General features: G+C 41.4%; 1 protein-coding gene and 1 long non-coding RNA gene across 6 annotated transcripts in view; one reads left to right on the plus strand and one right to left on the minus strand.

Moving 5' to 3' along the window:
* Window positions 1–1,133, plus strand: part of ALDH1A2 (aldehyde dehydrogenase 1 family member A2) — a 67,716-nt gene extending 66,583 nt beyond the window's left edge. For all 5 annotated transcript variants that reach the window (XM_071755087.1, XM_071755088.1, XM_071755089.1 and 2 more), the window contains one exon: window positions 721–1,133. In XM_071755087.1, the coding sequence (XP_071611188.1) occupies window positions 721–793 (73 nt within the window). In that variant the 3' untranslated portion in view covers window positions 794–1,133. The remainder of the gene's footprint in view (window positions 1–720) is intronic.
* Window positions 1,134–1,767: 634 nt separating this feature from the next.
* Window positions 1,768–18,940, minus strand: part of LOC139801156 (uncharacterized) — a 52,913-nt gene continuing 35,740 nt past the window's right edge. The window contains exon 3 of the long non-coding RNA XR_011728084.1: window positions 1,768–1,900. This is a non-coding gene — a long non-coding RNA (uncharacterized lncRNA). The remainder of the gene's footprint in view (window positions 1,901–18,940) is intronic.

Consider the following 18,940-nt stretch of genomic DNA (forward strand, 5'->3'; position numbering starts at 1 on the left):
TATGCACAGCAAAATGCAAATGCCTATACTTCAGAAAAGAATCATAGAATCCTAGAATTGGCTGGGCTGGAAGGGACCTCAGAGATCATCAAGTCCAACCCTTGATCCACTCCCCCCGTGGTTCCCAGCCCATGGCACTGAGTGCCACATCCAGGCTCTTTTGAAATATTTCCAGGGATGGAGAATCCACCCCTTCCCTGGGCAGCCCATTCCAGTGTCTGATCACCCTCTCCCTAAAGAAATTCTTTCTCATGTCCAACCTAAACCTCCCCTGGCACAACTTGAGACCTCTTGTGCCCTCTTGTCTTGCTGAGAGTTGCCTGGGAAAAGAGCCCAACCCCCCCCTGGCTCCAACCTCCTTTCAGGGAGTTGGAGAGAGTGATGAGGTCTCCCCTGAGCCTCCTCTTCTCCAGCCTCAACACCCCCAGCTCCCTCAGCCTCTCCTCATAGGATCTGTGCTCCAGTCCCTTCACCAGCCCAGTTGCCCTAAAAAAAAGAGAGGCCTAACTCCCAAGAAGCCATGCAATATCTACTATAAACCTCACCAGAGTTGCCTAAGAGATGATCCAGGCTGGAGCTGACTACAACAAAATCCTAACAGCAGAAACCCGTGCCAATAATTTTAGTTTTTTTCTTAAATTTATTAGTTAATCGCTCTGCAAGTTTTTGCTTGATAAAGACAATGTCTGCTGTAAGCTGATGCTGCAATTTATTTTTTAGGGGTGAATGTGGATTGAGAGAATATTCTGAAGTTAAAACTGTGACAATTAAGATCCCTCAGAAGAACTCCTAAAATGACTAAGGACCACGTTGTGCAGAAGAGCACATGTTACCACCTTCCCTGTTCCTTATGGAGACCAGCACTCAGGAATAAAAAGTGTTACACAATATGTATTTAAGAAATTAAGTTGCAACATATATACTGGGCACATAACTACGTAGGTAATGCAAACCAACTCTGCATGTTTTCATAAAACTGTCCTGAGAATCATTATATCTTTATAAAACAAATCACAGTAAGAGATAAAATTGCTATTGGGCATAATTTAATAAACAGTTCTAGCTATAAAACTGTTAAATGCGAATGCATGCACAAACATTTCTCTTTTCTTTAATAAACAAAATAAGTCTTACTGCTTTCAGGTTGCCTTCTCAAACAGACCTGCTTTGTACTGGCAGTTTAGTTTCAATCAGAGCTTTACAAGCCAGATCTTACCCAAAATGCTAGCAGTGAACAACAACAACAAGTGTATGTTCTAAAAAAAGACTCTGAATGGTAATGAGCCAAAACCTCATATGTTGGCAACTTTCCAATTAGCACGCTGACACAGAGAGGTTAAACTGGGGAGGGAATCAAGCTGTTACAGGGACAATGAAATCCAAATACTTATCAGTGAGATTTGGCTTTCATGACACACAGCAATTTGGTTTTCAAAGCTTATTTTCATAATTACCGTATGTCTTGCTATGAGCAAAAATCCTTCCTCACTTACAGGAATTTAAAAGTTTTTACCTGCCTGCCAAAAGAACATGGCCAGAAAGGGTGGGAGGGTGCTGAGAACAGGAACAGATCCCAGGGCTTCACAGAATATTTCAGCCTGCACTGCTTGTCTGATTTAGTTGTTGTTGCTACTGTTGTTTTCAACCTTTTTTAAACAAATATACACACACACAGACTCCACTTATTTCTCTGCTATTAAAACTGCCTCTGGGATTACATATGAAATTGCTAAATATTCATTACAGCAGGAAGAAGCCAGCAAAATCTCACCTGACAAGAAGTGAGCTTGACATAATTTTCTTACTAAATGATGCCTTGCCATCCTCACCATGCTTGGGAGCCTCAGGTCAGCTTACTGGCTGGTACTGATTTTTCCATTATGTCTGTTCTTTCTTTGGCCTAGGACAAAAATATGAGCAAGTTCTCTTAGAAGTGTGGTGTTTAAAGCTTGTCACATTATTACCTGCTGCTTAGAGAATCTCTTCCAACTTGTAACTAACAAATTAAACACCATCTCTTTCTTCTTTCCAGCTGCAGAGCTCATCAGTTCCCCAGACCTTTTTTTTTTTTTTTTTTTTTTTTAAAAGAGGTTTCATTTTATGTTTTAACTTCGAATAAAGAAACTTTTAAAGTAGAGTAAATCATCTACACTGTGTAGCTACATTGTGTGTGGTGTAAGGACAGAATTATGGCCTCAGGTGTAACAGTTTTCCTAGCTGCAGAGTCTGTACTACAAACTGTTGAAAACTCCAGACCCCATCAGCAAATCATTTCTGCACGTCCTTAGCTTCCTTTGCTCTCTGAGGAATTACTCATAGATTTGAAGCTGTGTGTGTCCTTTAAAAATACTGCTGGATCAGGACAAGAGTATCCAGCACTTTGTAGTGTGGTAGCCCTCAATATTTTCTATTTCTGACACAAGTCAAACCATTTATGTTTTTAAAGCAATATGTATAGATGATGTTAGACAGAAATGACAGTACATTCACAGACATAGAGATGAATCAAAATATTCCTGAGTCGTTAAATGCAAATGCCAGATGCTTCTGTAGAGTATGGCAGAATGAAGAAAAAACAAAATACAGCAAATAAGAGATTAGTTATCTTTTAAGCTGCAATATAGATTGTGAAAAAGGAGATTTGACTTTTCTCCTATTTACTTAAAAAGGAACTTCCTGTGCTAACAGCATTTACACCGTGTACTCTTTTGTATTCTTTTTGTGTATTTTGTATGTCTGTGCTTTATTCCCAGTACATTCAAGTAAATAATATAGAGTTGCCATTCTTTTCAACCCTGTCACTGCAGCTCCATTTGATGTACATGGATTTGTGAAATCCTTTTCTAAATGTACCATCTGCATGGATCCAGCAAAACATTTTTTTCCAGTCCCTGCAGCTTTTTGTTACAGTTTTTAATCATGTATATAGTTATATGTTATTAAAAAAAAAGTAAAAGGATATTTTCTATGAAGTTTTTTCCATTAAAAAGGTTTAGAGAAAGACTTTAGACTGTGAGACTCCTTTATTGCTGACAGAGCTATAAAAATATTTTTTTTAAATATTTTCATAGCAAAAGATCTGCTCTCACAGTAGCTTTATTTTCATTTGCAAAAGTGAATGAAATAAAATGCCAATTAAATTTTCTGGAATATTACTGCAGCTATATGAAAAACACTTGTAAATTGAAGATCTAGGTCATAGCCAAAGTTCATCTTTACCCTCATGGTCATAAAGTTTAGCTGCTGGTGAAGGTTTGAAATCATCTGAACCAGTGGAGCACCCTTGCACACTCATGAGCTTGAGTTTTGGATAATATTTAAAAAGAATCACAATGTCTTTCCTTTTCCTAGTAGATGAGTCAAAGAGATGATTTAATTAACACTCAGCTCTTTCATGGAGTGATATTCTGCTTGTCTTTAATTTCAAACTGCTAAAACAGGGGAAAAGGACAGACAATGTTACTTGACAGCCAGTAAAATTCACACGGCCAGGTGCTATACAGCTCTCCCTCAAGCAATCCCTTTATTTCAGGGTTACTTTTATTGCCTGGAACACCATTCCCCTTCTGAAATAGTGCTTATTTAGGTAAAGTAACTACTGGGTTATTAAGGCCAAGCTGCTTCATTGGATGGCAGGTAATGGTTATAACTCAGTGTTACAGAATAATACTGTTGGTTTAATCAACACTCTCCAGGCAATCACAATAGATGAAGTAACTTGACTAAAACAGATGGGATAAAAGAGAACAAAACTTAATAACAGGAATGAAATTGCATTCTCAAAAAGGAGTATTGTTCCTGGAAGTCTGGGATGCTGGGAACGTATTAAGTAGAGTTTTATTTCTATTTAGCTAGTGGCATGGACAACACTGTCAGGTGGCTGTGAGTGGATAGTTGGTACTTTGCATATTCCCTCTCTGACCAGTTTGCAACCTGTGTCACCACTGCTCTTCTGACAGCAAAATGCATGAGGAAAGGCTGTGCTGGAACCCACTGAAACCAAGGGTGTTGTCATCTAGTGGAATGAGAAAAGTTCAGTCCATAGTAAGCAAGCACTGTGGAGTCCCAGACAATGAAAATAAATATACCAATAAATGTGTATACAGGTGTAGGAAAGGGAGAATTTGGAAACAATTGGGCATTTCTCCTGGGAAAATGATGTGAAGAAAAGCAAAAAAAAATTCAGTTCTGTGGTCTTCAGACAAAGCAATAGATATTGATACTACCTGAGTATCATTCATGCATTTGTTGGTGCCCTGTTCCCTTCCCCCCCACAGAGGCCAGGATGCAACAGTTTGCCTTGCACATGCAAGGGGCACTGTTACAGTGCCTTCTCACTTCTCAACAGAGAACCCATAAAAACACTGAATTCAGGACACCATTTTAGGTAAAGAGAAAGTCAAAGACAAGCAGTACAGTGTACTGCTTACTTAGGACTCTGTATACTCACACCTAGAACTCAGGAGGGGTACTTTTACAGCCACCTCACATTTGCATCCAGACATCTCTCTCCATTTACTGCATGCTGAGTCCATCAACACAGGAAGTTATTTTTCTCATAACAACTTCATACCACAATGACTGATAGTCACAGTGCTGTATCTGTGAGGAAGCAGGAAAAGCCTCTGTGGCTATTAGATGCCATCAGCATTCCCAACCCATTCAGTCTTCCCTCAGCACATCAGACTACAGCTTCATAAAATGCATCTTGCTTCCTTGTCCGTGTTAAACAAAGTCGTTTAATCCTTTCTGTATCTTCACTGTATCTTCTGTGTTCACCAACAGCACAAAGGGAGCAGGGAACTATGTGTGGAGCTGCCAAAAAGCTCAGGAACTTCTGAAGTGGGGTATTTCAGCATGAATTTGGGCTGTTAATGAGAGTATGGTATGGCTGGTGTGAGTAGTGGTATTCATTTCATGTGCCTAAAATGTGGCAGGACTGCACTACTGCTAGGGCTTGGGGTCCCTCTTTCCTCTTCCACACAGCACAACGTGGAGGGCTGGGCTGCTGGTTTCAATAAGCACTTGCCTAATTTTTCTCAGAGGACCGGAACTGACACACTGGAATTCAAGATTAACACAAGCAACAGATGATTACAGCTGGCTGCAGTGCAAGTTCAGTCATTTCAGTTGTGAAGAACAGGTTAGGATGTCTGTGTAGACACAGCTGCTACGCTGGGGTAGTGCTCAGTGCCAAGTGCTTGGTTATCTAAGATGGGGACCTAGAGGCTGTGCACACACATACAGCTGAGAATCTGTCCCAGCAACAGTGCACTGAGGCACAAGGGTGACCTGCCTCTTGGTGCACCTGGGATAAGTCACCAGAGCTGTTGAATAATGTCAATAATACCCACAGGTTACTGCTAGAAGGGAGGGGGGAAAAGTATATCTGTGTGCTCTTGCTTCATTAGAATGACTGATGATAAAACAGTTCAGCCAGCTGAGTTGAAATCCTGAACCCTCACTAAAAGCCAGTATCACCCCCCTAGCACAGGTACTCTGTAGAGTCCAGGCTCACCATAAAGACCACAATTATTTTTTTCTGATATAAACACATTTAAACCCATTTAAACCACTACTGAAAAAAAGGGACTGCATCCACAGTCCTCTGGGGAGCACTGTTACTTTTCAGTTTTTGGCTGTGCCTGCAGTGTCAGGAAGCATGCCAGGAAATATTATTTCACCCAATTTCAGGTGACACTTCTAAAGACATTCTGGAGGGCCCCTACCATCAGGTATAATGCCCTAAAGTCTCCAATTCCCAGGAAAGCTGGGACATCTTCTGGAACAATTTGCCTTAAGGATCGATGATGTCTGCATTACTGATACACTCCCCAGTGTGTTCCTGTTCCCAATCCTTGTATGGGCATTTTATCCTAGCATCCAACACCAAAACTGCAATTTTTGAGGATGGTTTTGAGGTGCTTTTATCTGCCTGTAGTCTCTTGACGAGACCTGCTAAATAAACCTGGATTGTGCAACCACAACAGCAACAGACTGTAAGAAGAGCTCCAGCTGCAGAGGTTGCCAAGAAGGCTGCGCACACAGCACGCTGAAGTGACCCAAAAGGGTGCTTGTGAAATGTTTGTGCTGCTGGCAGGCAGCATATTGCCAGGACAGATCACACATCATGCATTTGCACATCAAATGAAGCTGCACTGGTCTGAGAGCATGGGAAAGGCCTGTCTTGAACGGCATGTGTCCTGCTTCCTAAACATGTCTATTTTACGCTTTACACTTGGTTATTGGCCAGATTGAAAGTACCGCAAGTTCCCCAAAGCTTGTCGTTTTGCCTTTGAAGTACAACTGTTTGGATAATGTTTCCTTTGGCAATTTATCTATGTAACAAAGCAGGAACTTAGCTGCACTGGCCTCTCAACAATCCACCGCTAGCTTTTGTCAAAGTGCTCATGAGTTTGTGTATATGCACTCACACACCATTTGATCATTTTTGGTGACCTTTCTTAGCCCCTCTCCTTCTCCCTTGCGGTCCCTCATAATGAGGTTGGTGTAACTGGTGCTAATGTTAACTTGCTTCATTTGGGGGTTTTTCCCTGCATGCCTGGCTGAGCTCCCATTTCCTACAGCAGCTTAATTAGCAAGATGTTTCTCTGCAGCTCACTCCTGCTGCCAAACAACAACAAAAAAATGTCTTTGCACTTCTTCCCCTGGCAAAAGGACTCTAACTCATGGTCCACTGGCTTTCACACACTCTCCCGGGACCACAAGATGGTACACAGAGCAGGGGCTCTTCTGAAGTTTCTGTTGTTTCCTGCTTTCTTTTGGTCCAAAACCTCTTTCAAGTCTCTGGCTGTCACCAAATACTGTTCAGTCTCATACTTCCAGAACCATACGTACTTTCTCCTTTAAATACAACCTGGCTGTGACATTAAGGAGAAAAACACATTATTTCCAAAGAAATGGGCATTTGTAGAGCTACCAACCTGTGGTTCCTGAACAGCCTGAAGCTCCTGAGCTGTACGAGGAAAGCTCCTACACTACAATGTTCACTGCACCAGGGTCTGACGCTTCTGATGCAGGGGAGGAGGCAAGTCCAGGGGGGCTGCTGAGAGCACCGTGCCCCTTCTCTCCTGGGATGACTCTTTTCTGAGGATCTGGCCCATATTTTTCCATGGTGCATACCATAAGCCACAGGAAGCTGCTGCTAGAGAGCTCCTGGGGACTGATAAATTTGCCAGGCCTCTGATCCCATCAATATACAGAGAACCACCTACTCCCATAACTGAAATTGCTGCAAAAACCAGAACAATTCCTGCTCCATCTTTGCTCCAGCCCTGCCTCTCCAGCTTCCCCTTGCAGCATTTGCCTCCCAAGGACAAACACAATTTGCCAGACATTTATGAGGAAAACACCACTGGTGCAACAGACTTTTACAGGAGTTTCCTTAGGGAATGCAGAAAATATGACTCTCTCCACAACTCCCATTAGATTCCCCTTTGTGAAAGTTTCTGATGCCACCAGTCCAGATTGCTCTAGTGGGAAAATAACAGTAGATTCCAGTTGCCCAATGGCTTTCAAAAAGACCCAGAAAGATGCTCTCATCTCCTGCATCTGTAATGACTTTATAGCCAAGGCTCTGGGACAAATGTTTTAAGTTAATTTCATGTTCCATTATAACAAACAAACAAAAAAAATATGATGACAAAATCCCAGTAGATCCTGTTTCCAGGGGTTTCATATCACCTTGCAGCTCAAATGAAAATGCTAAACCTTTTTTCTTCCTTGCAGAGACTGCTTGTATGTTATAGAAGTGCTAGTGCAAAGCTCTGCTATAAGAAGGGGGCACTGGTTGTTTTCTGCTTTAAAAGCACAAAGAACATCCTGGGGTCTTTCTCAGAATTTTGGCAAAGAAGCTCTTTTAACTAACTGTGATCTTAGGTGGGACAGCAACAAATGGCTCAAAGATTTGTTTTTACAATGTCCTCTCTGGGAAGATGAATTGCCAGCTTGCCTTCTAGCCTGCAGCTTGAAAATGCAGTTTCAAACATTTGGGGCTCCATTCTTTGTCAGGTAAACTTGATATTATGTTCTGCAGAATCTGTCTGTGTGGAGGCATTTTGCTGAAAGTTTCTAAAAGCTTGATTATGGGCTGGCCAGGAGGTTTCATGATGCTTCCAGAAGTTTGAAAAATTAGCAGGAGAAAAACATGCTTTCCTCCTATTACTATTTGTCTCTTTGGGGTAGTAGTACAGTCACCAAACCACAGTCACTGCAAATGCTCTTCTGAGCTGTTTTGTACACAAAGCTCAGAAGAACTACAGTAGATTTCATGCATTAGTCATGAAAGCTGTGTTCAGCAGCAAGAACCACTCTGCACAGGGCAGATAGTGCCAAGCAAACTGGTGGGCTTCTTCCAATTTGTCTTCTTTTTACACAAAGTTTCAGGACAATATTTATATTTACTGTGCACACAGTTCCTTTTCAAGTTTTGCCTTGGCAGGCCAGGCAGTAGCTCCTTATTAGCCCATCTTCCTTGGTGATTGAGACTGCAGAACCAAGGCAGTGAACACAGCTGACTTTCTGGACTCAAGGACTCATGATGGCATCCAGTACATCATTAGTCCCATCTGCACCAGCCTATCTTAACCAGTTCAACATGCTTTTTTCTTTTTTTTTTTTCAATTACAGGTATCAACCTTTACACCAAATCATTTTGTAACCTATTGTAACTGGAAAATTAAGCAGAAGCAGAGGTACTATATGTTCAGAACTCATTGTTCAAAAATGGTTTATAAGCTTAAAAAAAAAAAAAATCACAAAGACTCGCTAGGTCTCTATCCATAGTTGAGTCTTTCCCTGCTCTGAATGCTATTAAAGCTCTGGAAGATGTGTTCATGCTTATGTTAGCTCAAGTGACAAAACATTTCCTGCTGCAATCATGAACAAATTAGTATCTGAGCAATGGCAGATGCTGCTGAGCAGAGAGACTGATAAACCAGCATTAAATTTAGAGAAGGGAAGGGGTACTGGAAGTGGGTGGATTAAATAGGCTTTCCCTCACCATCCTTAGCACCCTCAAACAGCCTCAGCCCTCACTTTCAGTCAGCACTTCACCATGTCTCCTGCACAGCTCCTCTTTACAACCCAATTGTCCTTAAAGTTGTATGATTTTATCATAGAATCATAGAATTGGCTGGGTTGGAAGGGACCTCAGAGATCATCACGTCCAACATCTAAGTGGAAGATTATACATCTAAGTGGAAGATTTCTCTGTGTGTAAGAAATCAAGCAACACAGAACTCACACAATATTCAGACTTTCCAGAATCCATACAGAATCCAAACCCCTGAATTTGCTTCAGCTGCTTATTTACATCAGGGATGTTCAAGAAGTTCAGATCTGGGAAGAAGTCCTCTCTTCATAAGACTGCAGATATGGGCATTTCCTATGGGATGTGTTTACAGCACAAACAGGCTTTGGATGGTCTACAAACCAAAGTTACAGGAACTGAGGGAGTTACAGTTACAAGGTAAGCATCCATTTTAAAACTATTCCAATAAATGCAAGTTATTTCAGCTGCAATTGCCTGCAGGGACAACAATATTTGCTTTGTTTGCATCATCTTTGTCAATCGTCCCTCGGGGTATAAAAAAAGAAAAAGGTGTTAATTGATCACCTGATTATTTGAATGCAGTTGATGAAAACCATTACCCCTCTGTCCTCTACAAATGTTATAGACTTGGTCTAGGCCTCAAAGGTTTCAAAGGTAAAAAAGAAAATCATTATTATGATGATTTTTACAGACTAAGAGCTGACCAAGAGAAACAGATGCAGCAGCTCATCTCAAGATTACTGAAGAAAATCTGCTGCAAAAGATCAAAGCACAGATCTCCTGACTCCCTACCTACCCAGCATGGGTTTTTTCCTGAACCATCTTTTTTGCATATAAACACTGCAGTTATACTGCCATAAAAGAAGGGAGAAAGTGAGCTCGCAGAGGACCTAAGCACTGTTCATCCCCACTGAGTTCACAGGAACTGACAGTGTTCAGCACCCCTGAAAATATTGGATTTTTAGGTGTTTAAGTACCTGTGAGGCTTAAATTGAGGAAGCAGCAAGGCATCAGTTTGTGGCTGTCTGTGCATAACACAAATTTGTAGCTGCCTGAGCAACAGACTCTGAAAAGCTGAGTTTTCCAACCTGAGATTTCCAACAGGGGTCCAACCAACACAGGCAGGAGAGAGCTCTTGGTTGAGATGAACTGTTCTCTAGATCCTGCTGTCCAGATCTCTTAAGACAGAAGCAGGAGATGAGACCCACAGAGTAGGTGTCAACACCTCCAGCATAGACATTATCAATTTAGGGGGAGATTTATCTTGCTCAGACTCCTAATTTAGTGATCTTATTTGAAAATTACATCCTTACATTAATTCGAATTTTATCCAATGCTTCATTACTTTAAACTCAAAACTTTTGATGATCTGATGGCAAAGATAGGTAACCATGTATGCAACCTCAGGTTTGAAAAGATCAAGGTGCCAATAGACAACTGCACTTTAACACAGGCACAACAATGCCTTTCAAATGTCAAAATTAAAAAAAAAAAAAAAATCTAAAAAATGCATCCTTTTAAGTAAAAGAAAGCTGTAATTTTAGAAAAATATATAGAGAAAACAACCAGAAGTTCAGCTGCTTGACAGTCAACATCCCAAATTATTTTGTAAACTGCTCAGATACTTAATTATGCCACATTTTTATCTCAACTCCTGCCACTTACTCTTTTGGCTCCTTATTCACCTGAGTACTTAAATTGCACGACTTATGCCATACTGTATTTTATCTTCTCTTTTATTATTAGTCTCAGTACTCTCTTTTTCCTAATACTGAGCAAGCTGTATACAGCCACACGAGCTGCTTTCTCAGAGCTCCTGATGTTTTCTTTTTACAATGCAAATACAGTTCCATACCTTCCTAGAAGGCACCAGCTACTATGGAAAATTCAGCTGCCTTCCAAAGCCCAACAATATGCTGGAGCCAGTGCAAACAAGTGATGCAATACAAACTGTGCTCTTCCTGAGGGTGGAGAGCATCCCCCAGTCAGACTCTCAACTTGTTTCTTCCCAAGGAGAACAACTTTGTAAGGTCACTTTTGAAACCCTTCCCATGGGGTGGCCACAGTCCACCCAGCAGAGCTAAGGGAAAAGAAAATTAATGTCTGAACTATCTCTGCTTGGCATGCATGAACTAGCAAACAGCTTCACTTGCAAGGACTGAAAGTTTCTCCTAAATAATCTGAAAAGGTGCATGACTCATATTCAATTCCTGTGACTATTTGGAAGCTTAAATCAGATGGTAGCATATCAATGTACAAGCTGTGTATAATTTCCAAATGGAAGAGCCTCAATTATTTTCTTAATATTTCTACAAGAGTTGCTGGTATGCCCTTCCAAATCTATCATTCAGAAGTTGGTTTCACTAGAAGAAAAACACCATCATCTAAATAGATTATAATTTCTACACTTTCTGCTTTTTAAAGCATCATGGAAACAGAGAACACTGTCATATATTAATCAGTGTAACAAAAGATTTGACAGGATTAGTTATAAATCATTTTTTTTATATGACCATCATTGTTTGCTCACCTAATATCTACATTTGTTATTATGATGTATATAAATAGGCTTTTTTTATTATGATTCTCTTCTTTAAGCACCCAAAATACATATCTCTGAGTTAGCCCCTAATGGGATTTGGACTTGTAATAGCTTTTCAAAATAGTATTTTAAAAATAGATTATGCAATCTGCTCAATATGAACAGAAAAGTGTTTACAGGAAGGCAAACAAATCAGATGCATCAAGAAACAGTTTGAACTTCAGCAAAATATTGAACATCTCTGAACTCACATCAAGGTTTAATATCCAAGCACACCTTTTTTCCTGTACATTTCCCTGTTTCACTCCCATTCTGACTCTGTTTCATAGTTCAACACACCAGATAATTTTTTCTTGTCATGACTGTCTCAGTCCAGCTGATCCTGGTTAGAAATCTCTTCTTGTGGCAGCCCAACCCATTCTCCACACCAAAGCCTGGTGATAAGCAACCAGGCTTCTTAAAGGCCACACCAATGTTCTTTCTGATCTTTTCAGACATTGCTTGCTCATGCTGTAGAAAAAATCATTTTCACACCAGTCTTTTGCAACTGAGTCAAGATCCTTACTGAGCAGCCTAAAGAACCTCAGAAACCTTGTTATCTTTTGCCTGTGTCCACACAAATGTAAAAAAAAATAAAAATAAAAAAAATTTCCAAACTAGAATACATCAATCACTGCACTTAAGAAAGACATGAGGATACACACATAACAGATGCTGGTTATTCTGTACTACTGGAAGGTTCTCAGATTGCACATGGTTTGGAGTAGTCTGCAGGGAGGCTTTTATACCACCTACAAAACATTGCTGCTGTGAGATTTTTCTAGCAACTTTCAAGCAGATAAACAGCTTCTGCAGTATTATAAAGGACCATGCTTGGGGCAACTTGGACCAACTTGGGCTGAAATCATGCAGCTAATGTATACAACAATAACAACAGAATTTCTTGCACAGTGTAGCATGGCCTACTTAAAATCCAGTCTTAATGTTCATGGCATTCTATAGCATCTATAGTAATTATGAACCAAAGGTCAGACTTTCCAGAAGGTGACATCTGTTGTCCCAGTGATGTGTTCCACACAAATAAGGGCATAACACTAAAGAAAACATGTGTCATTGGTAAAGAAAAACAAACACCAAAAAAAAAAAAAAAAAAAAAAAAAAAAGACAAGGAAAGACATCAAACTTTTTTGAGCAGGGCAGAACAAATGTCTGACTGAAAAGCTTCAGGTCCAGCTGGGAGAAGGCCAAGACTAATTTAACCTTTGGTCAAATGGTTGGGAGTTAGCTGGTTTCCTTTTTCCTCTTACATCACTCCCAGAGATTTCGACAAAAATAATATGGCCCCGATTACATGACATTACAGGCTCTCATAATGCACTGGGGAGGATAGTGTTGAAACCCCTTGGAGACAAATTAATCCCAGCAAAGCAACAGCTGTAAGATTGCTATAAACAGGGAAAACAACTATGTTTGCATCATGTACTTATATGATTTTAATATAATTTTTCAAGTGGATTGGATTATCAGATTTTTTAACAGGTCTGACAGCCTTGTACCATCCTGAAAATACCAGTTGTGGGGTTGCATATAGTTACTATTAACTCATTTAACCACTCAGTATATTATTTTAAAAAGGCAAAGCAGACTCAGGTACAAGAGGATTTATCTTCCTTTCAGAAAACATATGCAGTAGGAGAAAACACGATTTACAGGGTTTTTTAAAACATGCTGGAACAGATTGCCACTTCTGTCACCATCTGCCTCATACAGCCCTTGTGACTGATCAGGTGTCAAACACCTGCTCAGCCTGCCTGTTCTGCTGACTCTGAGCACCCCTGTGCCCTCGTACACTGTTTCAGGAATCACCATGAGAAGCCCCTTGGGGGGCCTCTTGAAAAAAGCTTCTTCATTGTTTGCACTTAAAAAAATAATAACTCCCTAGTTGAAGAAAACCATCCTCTGCTTTCCAGTTAACCTACATACACACCCCTTTTCTTACCAGTGCTGATGTGGTAGCTCCCACAATTGCTTTTGGAAAAAGACAAACTGTTTGGAAGGCAGATTCCAGTTTAAGTCTCCTCCCAGGTCTCAGGGGCCCCTGCCCATGTGCCGCCAGCAAGCTGAGGGTGAAGCTCAGTCACCTGTGTGGCCTGGTGGAGGCCCCTTCTCAGAGGCTCAGCTCTGCCATGGCAGAGCCACCCCCTCAAGGCCACCTGTGCTCCAGACCCCCTGATGGGCCTCAGGAGAGCAGCAGAGCTGCATTTCATTTGGGTTAGACTGCAAAGGATGGGCTTAACCCTCAGCGTGTTCCTCACCCACCCACAGCTCCCACTTCTAGAGCGCCACAACAAGGCCCAAGTGCGAGACGCAGGCACTTGGAGCACAGGGAGGACACAGGACAGGTGACGTGCAGCTTTACCTGGGCCAGTTTTGGATGCAGGCAGTGGATGAAGAGAAGCTCCAAGTGACAAGAGAGGAGCTGTTCTCAGGCACAGCCCTGGCTGCCACAGCACCCCCAGAGCCTGCCTGGAGCCATCCCGACCTCCTCCTGCAGCCCCACACACAGAGGGAGAGGGCAGCAGGGCAGCCCCAGCCTCCAGGCACTGCCGGGCCTGCAGCTGGGCCCTCGCAGCCCCTCACAGCGTTGGGAGAACCTTCTGGAAGCTCCAGGGCTGCTGAGCACCACCCCTCACTGCCAGGGGAAGCTGTGGCCATGGCCCAGCAGTGTGAGCTCACCAGGTGCCACCATCACCCACCCTGGCACAGCCTCCCGGGTCCCTTCTCCCCACAGTCCTGACCGAGGCACCCGCTGCACAGCAGCTCTCACCCAAACAGGGGAATGGGGGCCCTGAAGGACTTCAGGGCAACCCAGTGCTTTCTTGTGATAAAGCAGCAAAAAATACGACCCTAAGTTTCTTGCAGCCCGTGGAAAGCGAGAAGTGCAGAGACCTCTATGTGTACTATGAGAGAGGGAGATTATTTTATTCCAAACTGAGAAAATATGCTCATATGGAGGAGTATTTCTACATGTTTTGTGTTGCTACTTTGAGAACAGGAGCTGGTTGGGTCTTATTTTTCCCTTACTTGGGAATTTCTGGTTCCCAGTTTGGAGGAGTAAAGATAGATGTTCGTGGTAACTGTGAAATATGACAATACATTCATTTTTTAAGAAGTGTTTTTATATATGGTAAGCTTGATTTTATCACATGAAATTCAACTTGTGATAGCAATTTGTAACACTTTGTGTAACACACTGCAGCTAATAATAGCATGACAATCATGAATAGTATATAATATCACAAATGCTGCTGTGAAATTTGATGCATATTGCACTTAAGTTTCATGAGCAGCATAACTCGTTTTCACAAGAATTTGCATCATTTTGAATAAACACCATTTTTCACCTAAAATTATTCAGGTGATGCAAGATGTGACTGGATAAGCTATTATATATATTTGCTATATATAACTTTCTGTATTTATGAGAGATGCAAAGTATGTCTCAAAGACAAGGGTCTCCACTGCTATGCAAGGTATGCTTTGATGTTATTCCTCCCAATGATTTTTCAAGAGCTACTGAATTGGAAAGGCATCTCTACAAATGGTGGAAGATGGAAGAAACAAGAACTGTCAAATAATAAGGCCACAATTGAGTGCTTTCCTTGAAATGTAATTTCAAGGAAATTGTGATGTAATTGTTCAGCATGTATGCAAAAGATATATAAGTCTGCTGGGAAATAAATGAGGTTTGCAAGATCATTCCAAACTTAGAAAGGAAGAGTGCTCTTGCTTTGTGGGTGCCTTATTAACTCTATATATTTATACATATTTTCTAAAAAAAAGTATACAGTCTATTTAAAGTGCATGGCCTGTGCCAGAAAAAAAAAAAAAAGAGGTGAGGGGGAGGCAAAGATCTAAATATGAGCAATAATAGAATATGCATCTAGGAACTACAGGAGACTGGCCTGTTTTGGTAAAGGAATAAGGTAAAGGAATGCAGGATGGTAGCAAGGAGACTGCTAAAAAAAACTGGAGTGTAGCAGGCAGTGTGAATGCACATCAGCCCACACTAACAGCACTCTGAATATTCACCCATTGGCATGGAAAAATAATTACCTGAAGAAAAGCAGGGATCATTAAATCATGGCACTTGTGGCAAAAAAAAGTCAGCACATGGATCAATTCTGAATACCATGTAGGAAGGCCAGTGTGTGGCCTGGAAGTTACAAAAGCTGAAGAGAGGTACCCATGGTAAAGAAGCAGCTTCCACTGAGTTCAGCTCTGAGTGGAATCACCATAGCACCCTCCAGCTGTCCCACCTGGGAACCAGCAGGAGCTGGAAGGGTTGTCTTGTCAGAAGGAAGTTGTTGCAACTAGCTCTGATCTACTTGCATAGTTCACTTTAGAAGAAAATACCCAGTTTGACACTGGACACCAAAATAGGGTACTGGCTACTCAGAAAATGTTGGTGACCTCACCAGTATAACAAGTTGCTAAGCCAGTTCCTCAACCAAACAAGAGTAATTTTAATAAAGCTGCTCATTAAAAATATTGGAACTGTACTTTTCTAGTAGTTGCAACTCCTAATGTTTAAATGTTAGCCTGGTTAGGGAAAACTAATCAACAAAATCAGTTTAGAGGAGCAAGGAGATCAGAGTTTGTGGAACTTGTATAGTTCTGCCTCATTAATTATTACAATATGGAAAATTGTAATGGGACTCTTCCTAGGACTGACTGTTCAAGATCTGCTGGGTGAAGGAAAGGGGAGATGGCTGAGGTTGCTCTCCTGAGTCTTTTCAGTAAAAAAAAAAACTTTCTATGATTTTCTTCTTAATAGAACATTCTAAAACATTAAAAATAACAGTTATAAAAGTCAGTCTGCAGCCTCACTGCATATGAACACACACATGTATATGTGCATGTTACTGAATAATAATTTTAATTAACCTCTGAACATGAGAGCCATGCTGGTAGGCAGACTTCTCAAATATCTTCCATTTCATGGTACACTTTTATGGTGGGAAGTTATTGACATCAGAGAGGAAGAATAATGAAACTGAGGTCACGGAGTTATTTACACTGGCGGGTGGATCCCACAGCATTCCTTAATGATTCAATTGTTTTGATGACCCTCTTTTTGGGATTCTGTCACACATTACATCTGATATTTGGATCTTGGTAGGCTGAAATGGACACCAAGAGGTTTGTTTGGTTACTGTTACCAGTGAGTTAACACAAGGTTAAAAAGCTTGCCCCTGTTTAAGCCAATGGCAGGATGCCCAATGACTTCAGAAGTTTCCAAACTCCCTGCTCCCAAGTGCTAACAAGATAAAGGGAAGAAGGAGCCATATGGATACCAAGCTGAGCAAGGGACACACAGAGAACAGCCAGGAAGCACCCAGAGAGATCTTAGGGAATTACTGAGGGAGGAAGGAGAAAGTATAGGCAGCAGCATGCAAGTTCCTTTAAAAATCAAGCTTTATTTTTAATTTTGCTGTTGAAAGGGAAATTTAGGAATTATTGACTTACAGGCTATTGTTTAGAGTGGGGAACTGACAGTCCACTGCTACATAAACCAATAAAAGAGACAGAGTACAAAAAGCCATGTTTAGATCATAAGCAGAAATCTAACAAATGCCCCAGTCCTGATAAGCCCTCCCTCTGTATTTAGTGTTAACCTTCACAGATATTATACCACAGACCTCTGTACCAGCAAGAATTAAAAACACAGCCCACAATGACTGAAAAAAACAGGCTAGTGACACATCAGCAACAAGGACGTGTAAGTATGGCTGTGAATAACATGGCTCTGATCCTAGTGCAGAAGCTTAGGGCTTCATTACATTTAATTACTTCCGGCTTTAAATCAAGGCCTGCTTCAAAATGAGGGTGGCTGCTATTGAACTAAATTACTTTCCCTCCAAGCTCAGATGGAAAAGTACAGTACAAAAGGAAGACAGCTTCTATTCAAAGCAGCATGGTGAAGGTGCTGCTGCCAATCTAGAGATGGTTTGTAACTGAGAGCAGCTCGTAAATGAAGTTTTATATTGTATGTCTTTAATACTTTATAAGGGAGAAACTTTTATATTTGGTTTGGTTCCTTTCTGCACGTTTAATTTGCTGCTTGTTGTGCTGCTCTGAACTGCCATACAACAAACCTTTCCTAGAGCAGAAGCTACACATCAACACACTTAATCCTTTTCCTGCAGGGTGGATGGAGGGAGTGAGGGTGTGATACTCAGCAGCTCCAGACTTCCCACAAGCAGAGTGCACTCTGGGACAGGGGCAGGTTTGGGTGCCCGTGTGTTCCAACAGAGATCTCAAACATAAACACATTAAGTGACAGAAGAAACCCTCTCCCACAAGGGTCACAACACTTATATTCTAGACCTCCAGAGATGACAGGCCCAATTAGTACTGACTCAAAACCCAGTAAGAAGCAAAACAACAGCAACAGCCCTCAATAAAGGAATCTGCTATAGATACACCAGATCCCCAGTGGACAAGCTAAAATGAAAATGACAGATTGATTTCCCAAATCAAACCACCTATGAACTCCACGAGAATTTACCCAAATCTTCAGACAGGTTTTTTTAATCCCTGTTGTGTTTCTGGCTCCCATTCATATTCAGCATCTGCTCTCTATCCTTGATCACTATCCGAATATTTGTTCCATGCACTTAATTTCATTCGCTTTCATTTTACAGCCTGTATGGTTCATTTGTTCATTCTTTGATTTGCCCTCACATTTTCTCAGCTTTTCATCTCTTTCTGCTTTTTTTTCCCCTCTCTGCTGGCTTTATTGCCTCTTTCTCTCTCTCTCTCTCTCTTTTTTTTTTTTTCTCTCTGCACAGGCCTATCCAGCCCTAAAATTCCCTTTCCTATTTCCCTGTTGCCTTCCTGTCACCATTTGTTTTCTATCACCCTGCTTTTCTGCTGGCTGATGTTGGAAATATTTCAGGAATTTCCAATTCACAGTGCCATGAGAACTGTTATCTTTGCATTTTCACTAGTGAAAGTGCTCTCGCACGGTGAGGATGATGACGGAGCTGGCCTGGGACAGAGACACTTCAGATGGACTCTTCCCTGAGCCCACTTTGCCTCTGGAGTGGTATGATCCAGTGTGGAATGTGTGAGAGGAAGCTGGGTCCGTGGGGAGGGTGCAGGCCGGGGGCAGGGAATGTGTATTGAGAAACCTCAAATTCTGCACAAGAAATGAGTAGAGGAGAAACTGAAATGCAGAGAGAAGCAGGATGAAGAACCAGCTGGAGAAGGGTGGGGGGAAGAGCAGGAGAAAAAAAAATACACCCACCACCACCACCACC

This window comes from Heliangelus exortis, chromosome 11 (genome assembly GCF_036169615.1).
Source record: "Heliangelus exortis chromosome 11, bHelExo1.hap1, whole genome shotgun sequence".
Lineage (NCBI taxonomy): Eukaryota > Metazoa > Chordata > Aves > Apodiformes > Trochilidae > Heliangelus > Heliangelus exortis.